This window comes from Phoca vitulina, unplaced genomic scaffold (genome assembly GCF_004348235.1).
Source record: "Phoca vitulina isolate PV1807 unplaced genomic scaffold, GSC_HSeal_1.0 scaffold81, whole genome shotgun sequence".
Taxonomy (NCBI): domain Eukaryota; kingdom Metazoa; phylum Chordata; class Mammalia; order Carnivora; family Phocidae; genus Phoca; species Phoca vitulina.
This window is the reverse complement of record NW_022589784.1, coordinates 4,637,124-4,651,379: the sequence shown is the minus strand read 5'-3', so window position 1 is coordinate 4,651,379 and position 14,256 is coordinate 4,637,124. Positions and strand designations below refer to the sequence as shown.

Genomic DNA, 14,256 nt, shown 5'->3' with positions numbered 1-14,256 from the left:
TGGTCTGGAGAGAGCAGTCAGCCCAGCGACTGGATCAGGCCGCGGCCTCTTTAAGACTGCCCAGCCAGCCCGAAGCCGCCGGGGCCCAAGGCAGCGCAGGGCCGCCGCGGAAGCCCCGCCCAGGTGGGGCGGGCGGGCGCAGCTCAGGCAGCTCTGGCCAATAGGAAACCGACTTTGCAGCCAACCCGCACGTTGATCTTCCGTTTCCCAGTCTGAGTGGGACCGAAAAGGAAGGCTGGCGGGCGGGATGCAGGGTTTCAGGGAGAAAGCACAGCTTCCTGATTTTCTGTTTCTGTGGGCGAGTGGGGAATGTGAAATGAGCGCGCGGGCAGATGGAGGGCTAGATGATGTAAGGTTGGTTCTTGAGCATGTCTGGGAAAAACGAGAACTTTAGCGCCTAAAGAGAAATCGTAGGGGAGGGAGGTCAAGTGGAAAGGGATTACGAAACCAAATCCCTGATATCCCTCTACTGCGCGCCCTTGGACAGAGGGTAAACCGAGGCACGCAAGACGGAACTCTGAAAGCAGAGTTGAGACCATTGACCTCTCTAGCCCCCCTCCCCAGAATGAACTCTGGTGCTTCCTGTGCACTACCAAAGCATCCCGACATTCCGCCCCACACCCGCAGCTCCGCCTCCAGCCTCCTCCCCCCGCAAGCGGGTTGGGGGGGAGGAGACGCAAGTTCTGGCGCGGGCGGCGACGGCTAGCAGTCACCGCCTCCTGCAAGTGCCAGAGCCGGGCGGGCAGCGCGGAGGCTGCGGTGGCAGTGGCCGCGGAGCTGGCCCTGCGGGGCCGCGGGGGGGAGGGGGAGCCGCGAAGCCCCCACCGAGGCCGCCACCGCCGGGCCTCCCCTCCCCCCCCCGGCGGGCGCCATGCGGGGGGGCCCGGGCGATGCGGAGCGGAGGCAGCGCTGGGGTCGCCTCTTCGAGGAGCTGGATAGTAACAAGGATGGCCGCGTGGATGTGCGCGAGTTGCGCCAGGGACTGGCCCGGCTGGGCGGGGGCGAGCCGAACCGCGACACCCAACAGGTACCCCCGCCGGGACCCCAGCCTGGCGCGCGGCGCTCCGGCCCTGCGGGCGCCGGTAACCCGAGCCCCTGAATGGAGCGCCGCCGCCGCAGCCGGGGACTGCCTGTGGCTGCACTCCAGTGCGGGTGCCCAGCCTGGGCGTCTCCGTCCCCTGCCCCCTGCCCCGCGGGTCTGGGCCTAACGGGTTCGCCCAGACAGAGCCACGGAGGCTCCAGGCCTGCAGTTCAGCTGCCAACCGCCGGTCCCCAACCCACTCGCCGGTGCCTCGAGGGTGGGGGATGTCTTGCCAGCGAAAGGAGCCGATCCGCTCTCCTGCCCACTGCCCCGGACACACCCTCCTCTGAACTCTTTGCCCATCCAAGACATACCCTGCCCTGTGTCTCAGGAGACACACCCTTTCCCATCCTACCCCCCTCCTCCGGGCATACATTGCCCTCCCAGCCGGCTGCCCAGCCTCTCTACGTTTACATTTCCCAGGCCTGCCCTCCCCCCCCCCCCCCCCCCGGAGGGCCTGGCTTAATGCCCCAGGCTACCCGAGCCCGGTACCCAATCCTGTCCGAGGCCACCCTCAGCATGGGATATAGCAAAGCAGGAACTTGCTTGGCTATACTTGCAGGTGTCCCCTACACCTCTAGCCCCAGATGCCCCTGGAGTGTCTCTCTCCACAGCATCCTGAGACCTCCAGGACAACCTCCCACTTTCCAGGTGGGAAACCAGAGGCCTGGTGGGGGCTCAGCTTAGATCTCTCATTGCCCCACAGTGCCGAGAGCTGTCTCTAAGGGGAGCTCCTGAAACTGCCATATGGACAGGGTTTTTTTAAGAGACAGCTGGGAAGACAGGCTTTCAGAGACAAGAGCCCAAGGCTACCTACCACTTCCCAGTTCTGTAACCTTGAAAAAGTTACTCGACCTTGGAGAGCCTCAGTTTGCTTGCCAGGCAAACTGGACAACTGCTTTCCAGCTCGTAGACCTACGGTGGCCTTGGGCATATTGCTGAGAAGTGAGCTGGCGGATGGCGGGGTGACTTCCCCTTAGGTGCTGGGGGCTCTGAGTTCCTGGGCCCTAAGCTTGTCATGCCCCCTGCAGATTGGGAGCAGCCTCCTGGAGCTCCCTCGTCCCTTCCCCCTTGCCAGGGCATCTCCCCTGAGAGTGACGCTGACCCAGGTGGTGGGCTGGACCTGGAGGAGTTTTCCCGCTACTTGCAGGAGCGGGAACAGCGCCTGTTGCTTCTGTTCCACAGTCTGGACCGGAATCAGGATGGTACGACCCAGGGATGGGCTGCGGGGGCCCTGGAGACACCAATGGGGTTAGAACTGGCACTGCTAGGAGGGGGAGGGCCACTTCTCCCTGATGACTCACAAGCTATTTTGGGAGTTCTCCTCACCCCCCAGCTAGGTGGTTGGGCCCGTGGGCCCATCCCACCTCCTTTCCCTTCTGGGATGCGACCCCTATTATTACCCTTAAGTTTCTAAGGGACACAGAGATGCCCCATATTGCCGCTGGATTCCCTATGAGGCAGAGACACCCCCCATAGCCTCTTCTGGGTCCTTAATATTGCCTCTCAATCCCCTATGGCATAAGGACCCCCATAATTATCCCTGGATTCATTTTTTCATTCATTCATGGAGCAGAGGAACCCCCCCAACATTGCCCAGTTCCACCTCTCTAATCCCAGTGGGTCAGTGACCCCCCCCCCAACCCTGCTGCAAATCTCATCCTGGGTTCCTGGGTTCCTGGGTTCCTGGATCCCCTGGTCTTCCTAGACCATCCCCATTCTGAGCTGTACTATACCTGGGCTCCAGGGTCCCCCCATGCACACCCTTTTCTGGTCCCCTCCCCAGGTCATATCGATGTGTCTGAGATCCAGCAGAGTTTCCGAGCCCTAGGCATTTCCATCTCGCTGGAGCAAGCAGAGAAAATTCTGCACAGGTGAATAACTGGGGGTCCAGAATCCCAGGTAACTCAGTTCCCCAGGGCCCCTTGGCCACCTTGAGTCTCTAGGCCCCAGACCCAATCCCAGGGCAGGTGGAGCTGAGGGGTGGGCTTGGGAGTCAGGCAGATCCTGGACCAGATGCTTCACTTCTCAGAGCCTCAGTTTTCCCCTTTGTAAAATGGCGAGCTCTCAGCGCACAGGAAGTCAGTCCACCCCCAAACCAGCTGAACCTCACTCCTACACCCCCTGCCCAGCCCCTGCACTGATTCTATCCCTACCTTGCCCTGCACCCCCAGCATGGACCGAGACGGCACGATGACCATCGACTGGCAGGAATGGCGCGACCACTTCCTGTTGCATTCACTGGAGAATGTGGAGGATGTGGTCTATTTCTGGAAACATTCTACGGTGAGGTGGGGGCAGCTTTCCTAGCGTGGTGGCTGGGCCTTGCTCTGGTTTCCCCTGGGCATGGAGGGGCTGGGTCAGGAGTCTTGAGAAGGAAGAGCCACTGGGAACAGCCAAGGGATGACACTCTAGTCCTCTCTTCCTCTGATCAGGCTCACAGGACTGGGGACCCATTGGGGGAGGTCTGTGATCTGGCTGGAGCCCTTCAGACCTGACTTTGGGGTGGGGTCCTGGGGGCAGACTGTGGGAGATGGGAGCACAGGGAAGGAAGAGCTCGCCAGACAGGGCACCCAGCCTCCAGCCTCCACCCACAGCTCCCCTTCTGCTGGCTTCTTTTTGCCTCAGTAAATGGTCTGCTGCTGAAAGGACTCATTAGAAAGCCACCTTCTTTGGAAAATCCACTGAGATCTACTGGAAGTTGGGGGAGGAGGTGCTCTAATTCCCCCGCTTCTGGGTGGGAATCTCTGATTGATGCTTCCAGTAGCATTTGATGGCATCTGTAGGGGAATCCACTTGTGGGATCTGGTGAGATTCTCTTGGGAGATCCAGACATTCCCACCCTGGGGATCCATGAGAGACTTGGTTGGGAAGTCTATAGGTGGATTCTAGGGGAGGGATGATCCCTGGGGACAGATTCCGTGTGGGATCTGCTGAGGCCCTGGGAGGGATCCACTGGTCTCCTTATATGGCAGGTCCCTGGTGGGATCTTGTGTGGCCCTGGAGGGATCTTCTGGAATCCTTATGTGGGAGATTCTTGGGTGCGATCCTTCAGAGGGATCTGATCAGCTCTGGAAGGAATCTTTATATGGTAGATGCTTGGGTAGGCTCCTTTGGTGGGATTTGGTGGAGGTGCCCAGGAGGGATATTGGGATCCTACATGGGAGTCAGGTTGGATGTTCTGCTGGGATCTGGTAGGGTTCCAAGAGGGATCTCCTGGGCTCTCCAAGTGAGATTTATTGGTGGATGCTCTGAGTGTCCTGGGACTCATGAGGGAGACACTCTCATTTAGGGCTGAGGTACATCTCCCTGCCCCTATGATGGTGTGACACCCCAGTCCCTGCCTCCTCAGGTCTTGGACATTGGTGAGTGCCTGACTGTCCCTGATGAGTTTTCAGAGCAAGAGAAGCTGACCGGCATGTGGTGGAAGCAGCTGGTGGCAGGTGCAGTGGCAGGTGCTGTTTCGCGGACGGGCACGGCCCCTCTGGACCGCCTCAAGGTCTTCATGCAGGTGAGGGGCCCCGGAAAGACCCACCCCCTCTCCTAGGCCTGGGCCCCAGAAGGGGACCCCAAAACCACCTTATCTCCCCACGCAGGTCCACGCCTCCAAGACCAACAAACTAAACATCCTGGGGGGCCTAAAGAGCATGATCCGAGAGGGGGGCATGCGCTCCCTGTGGCGTGGCAATGGGATTAACGTGCTCAAGATTGCACCTGAGTCGGCTATCAAGTTCATGGCCTATGAGCAGGTGGGGGCAGGTGTGGGAGATGTGAGCTAGATGTGAGGGCTGGTGGGATTGGCTTGGGGGTGGGGGATGTCCGCAGGACCCCCAGGAGTGGACATCTGCTCCCCTGGGTGGTGCCCACAGCAGGACGACCTGAGGTCCTGTCCACCTCTGTGTCTCCCACTTTCAGATCAAGCGGGCCATTCGGGGGCAGCAGGAGACACTGCACGTGCAGGAGCGCTTTGTGGCTGGCTCCCTGGCTGGTGCCACGGCCCAAACCATCATTTACCCCATGGAGGTGAGAAGGAGGGACTCTGGCCGAGGCCCTTTTGCAGGGTGAGGGGCTTGCAATAACCACGTTACTCCGTGGTGTGATAGGCATTGGTATTGTAACTTTGCCTCTCCCTAATTTGGACTGGGGCTCATTAGAGCAATGCCGTTTCATGTGTAGTCTGCATGGGCATTGCAATTTGAGATGTGACTTCTAGGGACGGTGGTGGTGTTGATCATAACGATTTAGGCAGCAACTGTGGGGCCAGCTGTTTATGGACATGACTCTTGTAAGGATACTGATTTCCAGGCTGTTTGTTCCCAGGGGAATTATTTCAGGTTTCAGGTTGTGCAGTGTGTCAGGATTCTGAGTGATGGAAAGCTCAAATCACATAAATGAAGTCTGAGGTAAGCAGTTCAGGGCAAGTATGGTGGCTTCAAAGTGTTAGAGACCTTGGTTCCTTCCCTCTGTCTTGTTCCAGCACTTTAGAATGTAACACCCACCTCATGGACCAAAATGGCTGCGTGTGCTCCAGTCATCACATCCATATTCCAGTCAATAAGGAAGAATAGACAAAGGAAGGAACCACCTCCCTGCCTTTAAAAATACTTTCTGAGAGTCACACATGCCTGTTCTCCTGCTGTTTCATTGGCTAAGACTTAGTCACATGGCCATATATGTAGGGAAAGTGAGTGGCTGTGTGCTTGCTGAAAATTATAGTTTCTATTATTAAGGGGGGATGGGAGCAAGATATTGGGAGACCACAGTGGCCGCCATGCAACTCTGAGAGATGTAACCATTTCGAGGTATAGAGATTTGAGGATAGCGAAAGATTCTAGAGTAACTGGTTTGTTAAATTCAGGTATTGCCAGGGTAGATCCTTCTAGGAGTAGCTGTTTCTAGGTGTCTTCACTGCTGGGTGTGGTGTTTCTGGAAGCAGTTTTCCCAGGGATAACCGGGGTCCTCCCCAGGTGCTGAAGACACGGCTGACCCTGCGCCGGACAGGCCAGTACAAGGGGCTGCTGGACTGTGCGTGGCAGATCCTGGAGCGAGAGGGGCCCCGCGCCTTCTACCGCGGCTACCTGCCCAATGTGCTGGGCATCATTCCCTACGCGGGCATCGACCTGGCCGTCTATGAGGTCTGTGGGCAGCCCGCCCCCCCTTTTCTCTCCCCTCTGGGATTTGCCCATGGGACACCCCTTTCCCATAGGGTTGACTCAGTGAACCTCCATAGCTAGGGGTGGAGAAGCGCCATGGGCCTTGGGATCCTGGGGAACCCCTTCAGCTGTTGGATTCCCCAACTCTTTCACTTTTACCACTGTGAGAATTCTTCCCACTTCTGTGTGCAGTTCAGCCTTGCTGGGCCTTGGGAACCCAGGAAGATCAGGGACCACCGTAGCTCACAGAATCATGGGAGAAAGTGAATGTGAGCTTCAGAGATGCCTGTCTCCCCAGAGCATGTACTGGAGCCGGCCAAAGTCTTCTTCAGGGCCTGCCCATTTCATAGAAACCACACCCCATGGCCAGCATCTCAGGGCCTTTATCAAGAGAGGCAGAAATGGGGGGGGGGGGGTTGACTTCTCTTCCAAGGGTCATGATTTTTCTCTTCTCCTGGTGGGATTGCCAAGTTCTTCCAAGTAGCACAGCCCCAGATGTCCCCAGGCATCCCCCAAAGTCTGTGTGTCCAGGACAGGGCTAGCTTCACAGGCAGGGGGCCAGTTCAGTCGCCAAGGGCCCCATGCTCAGAGGGCCTGGCTCTTGGTTTAATGCCCTGCTGTTGCCGTCTTGAAATCCCTAATCATCTTTGGACGAGGGACCTTACATATTTTTATTTTGCCCTGGGCCTCGCAAAATGATGCAGCCGGTCCTCATCTCCAACACTCCGCACCTGCCATCCGTCCCTGACTTACCCAGCACCCAGCACCTGGGTGGCCACATGAGACAAGACCACCACTCATTCACTCACTTGCTCAGTCATTCACTTGCTCACTCAGCAACAGTTTACTGAGCATCCCAAGGTACGGGGACAGCATTAAATAAAAACAACGCAGTCCTCGCTTTCCTGGGGCACCCACTCCAATGAGCAAGGAAGTCAGTCCACGGGCCAACAAGTAGTTTCAGATCCTGCTAAGTTCTCAGAAGAGGGTAAAACAGGATGTGTAATTGAAAGTAACAGTGGGCAGGAGGGGGTTGAGGCAGGCCCCTGAGAGGCGATGAGCAAGGCCGTGTGAAACAAGGCAGAGGGTGCAGAGAGCGCAGCTCCAGAAGCAGCACTGGATTTGGCCTGTTGGAGGAGTGCAAGTCTTGAGTGGCTGGAAGGAACCGAAGAGTCAGCAAGAGCTCAGTGATGTGGCTGGTTTTTCCTAAGTGCAAGACTCAGCCACTGGGGGCTATGAGAAGAAATTAGACCGAACTTTATTTGATCCATTCTTCACCCAAAAAGGGAGCTGGGAGGTCTAAGTGGTTTGAGAAAGCCTGTGCCCTCTTGGAGTTTCAAAATCTATGTTAGTCCCTTAAAGGCTCTGAGAAGTCTGCAGAAAAGCGATTTCACTGGGTTTTGGTTTTTGGTGTGTTTTTTTGATTTGTTTTGTTTTGTTTTTTGGCCCAGTGTTGGCCATGCTTACGCAGTCTTCAGAACTTCTTTTCAACAGAACACCTCTTAAACACCCATTCAACACCTATTTGGCAAATCCTGCTCCAGCCCCCAAAGAAGGCTCTTAAAATTGCAAGGCAATAATGGTGAACACTTGCTTCCAAGGCGCCCACTCCTTGCCCAGCCTGGATATCACTAATCTATCCCAGCCCTGAGTCCCTCTCCACACACTTCCGGGCACCTGTTACCAAGGGGTGGGAAGTGACATGGGAAATGAAACCTAGGAGCCATCCCAGTCCCAGAGCAAGAAAGAAGGTCCTCGCAGAGAGGCTTCATGGGGATTGGCTGCCCGAAAAACCAAGTGCACCACTCTGGACTCCAGTGTGGCTCTGAATGTTGACTCCCACCCTTATTCTGTGGCTATGGATAAGTAACTTCCCTGGAGCCTCATCTTCTTGTCAATGAAATGGAGATGGTGGTGGTATTTGTCTTAGTCTGAGGTCCTCTGGAAGCAGGGATGTGAGAGCACGTGGTTTGGCAGGAAGGTAAGGTAACCAAAATAAAAGGAGCATTCGTTCCCTAGGGCTGCCTAACAAAGTACTGCAAACTGTGGGGGGCTGAAAGCAACAGACATTTACTGTCACAGTCCCGGAGGCTGGAGTCTAAACTCAAGGTGTCGGCAGGGCCACACTCCCTCCTAAACCTTAGAGGGACATCCTTCCTTGCCCCTTCCAGCAAGGGGCATCCCTGCAATTTCTGCCTCTGTCACCGTGTGGCTGTCTTCCCCGCTGTGTGTCTCTGTCTCTGTATCTCCTCTTCTTATGAGGACATAGGTCATGTTTGCTTAAGGGCCCACCCGACTCCAGGATGACCTCATCCTAACTCTCCACACCTGCAAAGACTCTATTTGCAGATAAGGTCACAATCTGAGGTCCTGGGGGTTAGGACCCCAATATACCTTTTGGGGGGATGCCATCGAACCCATAAGGGCATGTTATCAAGCAAGTTATCATGGGGGGCAGATGGAGCTCAGTCCCGGTGGGGGGCCTCTGGAGGCAGCATAGAATGTGCCCCTCCCCACAAGACGCAAGGGAGCTGGGGTATTGATACACCAAGTCAGTTGTCTGCTGCTCGCTGCTGGGGGGGGGGGGGGGGGGGCTCAGAGCAGCCTTACCTGGGTCCAGCAAGAGTCCTCAGGCAGAGCTGTGGATGCTGGCAGTTGGGAGTCAGCTGATTTGAGTTGAATAGGATACGGGTGGCGTGTCCACATTGGAGAGCGTATTAGTTTCCTACGGCTGCTGTAACGAATGACCACAACCTTAGGGGTTTAAAACAGCGCACGTTCGCTATCTCATCGTTTTGAAAGTCCGAAGTCCAAGATGGGGCTCAGCGGGCTAACATCAAGCTGTTGGCGGGGCTGCCTTTCTTCCGGAGGCTGCAGGGGAGAAGCTGTTGCCTTATCTTCCCCCTTCTCTAGCAGCTGCCCGTTTGCCTCGGCCGGTGAGCCCGTTGTCCATCTTCAGAGCCCGCCGCACAGCATCTTCCAACCCGTCCCCCACCTCTGCCTCTATTATCCCCTCTCCTCTGACTCTTATAAGGAGCCTCGCGATGACATCGGACCTGCCTGGATAGTCTAGGATCATGCCCCATCTCAAGGTCCTTAACTTAATCTCAACTGCAAAGTCCCTTTTGCTGCATGAGATACCATATTCCCAAGGACAAGGGCATGGGCAGAAGGGGGGCGCTGTCCTCCCACATACCATAGAGGGTCAAGGTGAGGCCTGAGTGACAGGACGCAGGTACCGAGCTCGTGGGGCACCTGGGAGGCACCGAGCGCTCAGCTAGTACCAGCCATCGGGGGGTGCAGAGACCAGCCAGCGGGGCCTCCGAAGCCAGGGTCATGCATGGTGTTACCCAATTCCGATCCAACCCACACTCTACTCTCTTCCTCGCCCCCACCAGACCCTGAAGAACCGGTGGCTCCAGCATTATAACCATGACTCGGCCGACCCAGGCATCCTCGTGCTCCTGGCCTGTGGCACCATCTCCAGCACCTGTGGCCAGATAGCCAGCTACCCCCTGGCCCTGGTCCGGACCCGCATGCAGGCCCAAGGTGAGGCCTGGGCGGGAGGATGGCGCGGGGAGAGAACATCACCACTGGGGCCCCACCTCCCCATCCCCAGCTCCTCCTCCTGGCTAGGCAAGGTCCCCAGCTGGGATCCTTCTGGATTTGGATGGCCTTCACTAAAGTCCCTACCTTTCTCTGGGCCTCAGTGTACCCATCTGTGACACTGGAACGGGAGCCCTTTCCCACCCCCCTACCCGCCCCACCGAGCGAGGAGAGCAGATGCAGCGAGTACTGGAAGAGTGCCCTAGCAGGCTTAGCTGGGAGGGCTGCTAACTTGAGCTCTGATTTGCAAGGCTGGATTACAGTGAGGAAGGCAAGGCGAGGGAAGATCCGGGTACAGGGGGGTGGGGGGCAGGCTGGGTATGGGTTTATTGTTTTCCTCGTAGGTTTCTTTTATGGGTTCTCCCCCCACCAAAACACACACACACACACACACACACACACACACACATTCCTGAATCTGTTTCGGGAGTTTCCTTGGGAATTTTAGCATTTGTGTTCTGTGATTTTCTCTGGGGGTGTATCAGTGCATAAACCTGGGTTCTCGCCCTCCAAGAGCTCACAGGCTGGAGAGGAAGCAAGATGCTGAATAAATCATTCCACAATTAAGTATGGATCTAGAGTTGAAAGCAGGATAAGAGAAAGAGCCAGACTTAGACTGGGGTACCAAGCAGGGCTCCCCTGAAGAGCCTGCTTTGGCATGAAGGTTGGAAGGCAGAGAAGAGTGAGCTAGGAGAAGAGGCAGGGAAGTGAGTTCCTGGCAGAGGAAATGTCTGTACCCTCTCCCACCACACACATACATATACCTTCTCTGTTTCTAATCATCCCCAAACTTGGGCCCTCAAGACTGGGGTGAAAAGGTGAGCAGCCGTTTCCAGAGCCAGGAGAAGTCCCGATTCTGAGTAGTAGGTCTCACTAAGCTAACCCTCCTCCCTCGTGCTGCAACGGCCACAGGCCCAGCCCTGGGGAGTAGGAGGGGGAAGTAAGAGGGGCCCTCTCGCCTCACCTGGCCTCCCCGCCCCCCCCCAGCCTCCATCGAGGGCGCCCCCCAGCTCTCCATGCTGGGTCTGCTCCGTCACATCCTGTCCCAGGAGGGCGTGTGGGGCCTCTACCGGGGCATTGCCCCCAACTTCATGAAGGTTATCCCGGCTGTGAGCATCTCCTATGTGGTCTACGAGAACATGAAGCAGGCCCTGGGGGTCACGTCCAGGTGAGGGACCCAGAGCCTGACCCACCCCAGATCCCTCACCCCAATCATGACATCCCCCACACCTCAGCCACTGGAGACTGATGGCCCAGCCAATGGATCCCAGGGCTCCCTATACCAATCGCAGGATCCCCACACTTTACCCACTGGGTCCTACACCCCCATATCACATGTACTGGCCCCCCCAACACACGGGGTCCTGGACCTCTATGACTTAACCATGGGATGCCCCACAACCCAACTAATGGATCCTGATAACCCAATCACAGGAGCACACATCACCATACCTAAACACCCAGACCCCAGCTCCCTCAGGCCCCAGATCCAGCACTGGGTCCTAGATCCCCAAAACCACTGGCGGATCCCAGATCCCCATGCTTCCAGCCCTGGATCTCCAAGCTCCACCACTGGATTCTGGATATCAAGAAGCCTCAGCCACCGGATCCCGACAATGCAATGCCTAGATCCCGGGGCCCCAGCCACTGGATCCCAGATCCCCTCACCCCAACTACTGGATTCCTGAATTCCTTTACCTTGACACTGAGTCCCGGATCCCTCTGCTTTGACTACTGGATTCCCTATATTTCAACCACTACACCCTCAACCCCCAACCACCGGATCTCGGATTCCCAAGCCCTGACCGGCTGGATCCTGGCTCCTAAATCCACAATGTGAGCCCAACGGCAGAGCGAGTGGGTCCCAGCGACTGCGGCTGTTGGACCCCAAATCCCTTCACCGCAGGCACTGGAAGCTGAAACCTCACCCATAGGAGGTAGACCCCCCCCCCTTCCAAGCACTGGATCCCAGCCCCTTAACCTCTGGATTCTGACCAGAATCCTCCCAGGCACTGGATCCTGAATGCTCAGACTTCAAGTCTAAATAGATCCCAATAGACCCATCACAGCATCCTGGATCCCCCCGTGCCCCTGTCCCAGACACACCCCAGAGCCCAGGGCCCTCTGCCCATGACACAAAGCCCGGGGTCTAAAGAGCCTGTGGGAAGCCTAGGTCCTGGCCTCCTGCTTCCAGAAAACCCGTGGGACTTGCCATCAGTCCTGACACGGACGGCTAGAAGCTGGCAGCTGGGGAAGGAGATGCCCCCCCTCCCACAGCCTAGACAGAGCCTCGATACCCCCACCACCTGCCCAGCATGGCTGCACCTCTGGTCTGTGGGGAAACCGCCCCCCCCCCCAATGCTCCCCACAATGCTCTGCGGTGTCTTCCGTTCCCTTCCCACGTTTAGGCTGATGATAACCTCCGGTCGCTCTTTCCTGGGGGCTGGCAAGGGGTCAGTCTGAGGCCGGGGACACGTTAAGGAGACTCTCCCCAAGCACACCTCAGTCTCTTCCCCAGGCTTCAGAGTTGGGAGCCCAGAGCAAGTCTACACAGACTAGCCTTCCCTGGAGCCAAGCGTCCAATTATGCAAAACAAGCCAAATCCCCCAAACTCACTCCAGGTCTATTTTTCTACTAGAGAGGAGCAGACATTCCTCCCCGTCAGATAACCCGAGCCCGCAGCACCCCCCACGGCCCTGTACATTCTGCACTTTAGAGTTGGGTTCTGAGCTTAGCATAATTGGGGGACCCCTCCCATCACTCCTCCCAAGTCCTTGGGGAACCCCATGAAAGGACTACAAAAGAGCAACTGGGTTGTTTGGGGGGCTGGAGGACCCCCCCCCCCCCCGTGGCTTCCACCTGCCCCCACCTACACCGTGTCCCACCTCCCCGCCTGTGTGTGTTATTTCAAAGGAAAAGAACAAAAGGAATACACTTTCTAAGCTCTTTCATTGTGGTTTTTACTGAAAGGGGGTGGGTCGATGTGGGACCACCTCAAACTAAGGGCCATCCTCTGTTGCACACAGTGCCAGGAGACCAGGAAGTGACTTCCTCGGTTTCCGTAGCTGTGAAGTGGGGGCAGGGAAAAGCCCACATTCATGGGCCCTTTTTATTTTTCCTGTATTCTAATTACATAAGGATATTTGTTTCCCAGGGCTGCTGTAACAAATTACCACAGACCGGGGGCTTAAAATGACACAGTTTTTAGACTGATATAATTTTTTATTGTGGTAAACTAGACATCACATACAATTCACCATCTTAACCATTTTCAAGGGCACAGCTCAGTTGAGCACACTCATCCTGTCCTGCAGCCACCCCCACCCTCCGTTTCCAGAACTTTCCATCTCCCCACACGGAGACTCTGTCCCCATGAAGCACAGACTCCCCACCCCCTGCCCCAGCCCTGGCTCCCACTCTCTCCTGTCTGTCTGTGTGGATGGGACTCCTCTGGGGACCTCCTGGGACTGGGGTCCTGCGGGATGTGTCCTTCTGGGTCTGGCTCCTCTCACTGAGCAGTGTCTTCGGGGTCCCTCCACGTCGTGGCAGGTGTCAGGATGTCCTTCCTCTTTAAGGCTGAATAATATTCCAGTGTGTGGATGGACCATATTTTGTTTATTCATTCATTCATCCATCAGTGGACACTTGGCTTGCTTCCACCATTGGCTATGGTGAATAAAAAACAAGAGGAATTTATTGTCCGCCAGTTCTGAAGGCTAGAAGTCTGAAAGCAAAGCGTCAGCAGGCTACGACCCTCTGAAGACTGTAGGGGAGGATCCTTCCCGCCTCTTCCGGCTTCTGGCAGTTGCCGGCACACAGCGTTCCTCGGCTCGTAGACCCAATCGGTCCGATTTCTGCCTGTCTTCAAATGACCAAAATTGTTCCTGTCACCATCTTGTGTTTTCAGCTGCTACCATTGGGGTAATTTCTTAGGCAGCAGTGGCTAACTGATACGCATGCGCCTACATAGATATGATTTTCCACACACTCAAAGATGGACTTAAGCCTTGCTAACTATTTCGTATCTTTACTTCCTTTGAATTATGTCCTGAGGATCATATTCCCAGAAGCGGGATTGCTGGGTCAAAGGATATGACGATTTCCGGGTCATGCCCCCAGAGAAATCATCTGCGATATACACAGCTACCAACAAGGAATTGGCATTCCTAATTTTACTTCAGTCATCCCAGCACAGAGTGTTACCACTTTGATTTAATCAGGCCAGTCAACCACTATTTTCTTGTCCACCTTCTTACATCCCATTACACCGTTTGGGCCTCAGGAACTGACATGTGGTGTGATATCACACAGACTGCTTTTCTCTGAGTCTCCCCACCCACAAAATAGGGGATGTTATCACTGACATCTTTAAAGGGAAAAGAACTTACATTTATTGAGCAAGTACTCCATACGCTG

General features: G+C 56.1%; 1 protein-coding gene across 3 annotated transcripts; it reads left to right on the top strand.

Annotated features, from left to right (window-relative positions):
• The first annotated feature begins 719 nt into the window (after positions 1-719).
• On the top strand, positions 720-13,854 carry SLC25A23 (solute carrier family 25 member 23). 3 transcript variants are annotated; one of them, XM_032394702.1, is made up of 11 exons: positions 720-1,027; positions 2,160-2,286; positions 2,868-2,955; positions 3,256-3,367; positions 4,434-4,592; positions 4,678-4,830; positions 4,997-5,104; positions 6,049-6,216; positions 9,633-9,783; positions 10,828-11,008; positions 11,390-12,791. In XM_032394702.1, exons 1-11 carry the CDS (start codon positions 872-874, stop codon positions 11,526-11,528), a joined length of 1,542 nt encoding a protein of 513 aa, XP_032250593.1. In that variant the 5' UTR covers positions 720-871; the 3' UTR covers positions 11,529-12,791. The 3 variants fall into 3 exon arrangements, with proteins under 3 accessions (XP_032250593.1, XP_032250594.1, XP_032250595.1); XM_032394703.1 differs by lacking the exon at positions 11,390-12,791 and adding an exon at positions 13,479-13,854 and having other exon boundaries at positions 721-1,027; XM_032394704.1 differs by lacking the exons at positions 10,828-11,008; positions 11,390-12,791 and adding an exon at positions 13,479-13,854 and having other exon boundaries at positions 721-1,027.
• Positions 13,855-14,256: the final 402 nt, after the last annotated feature.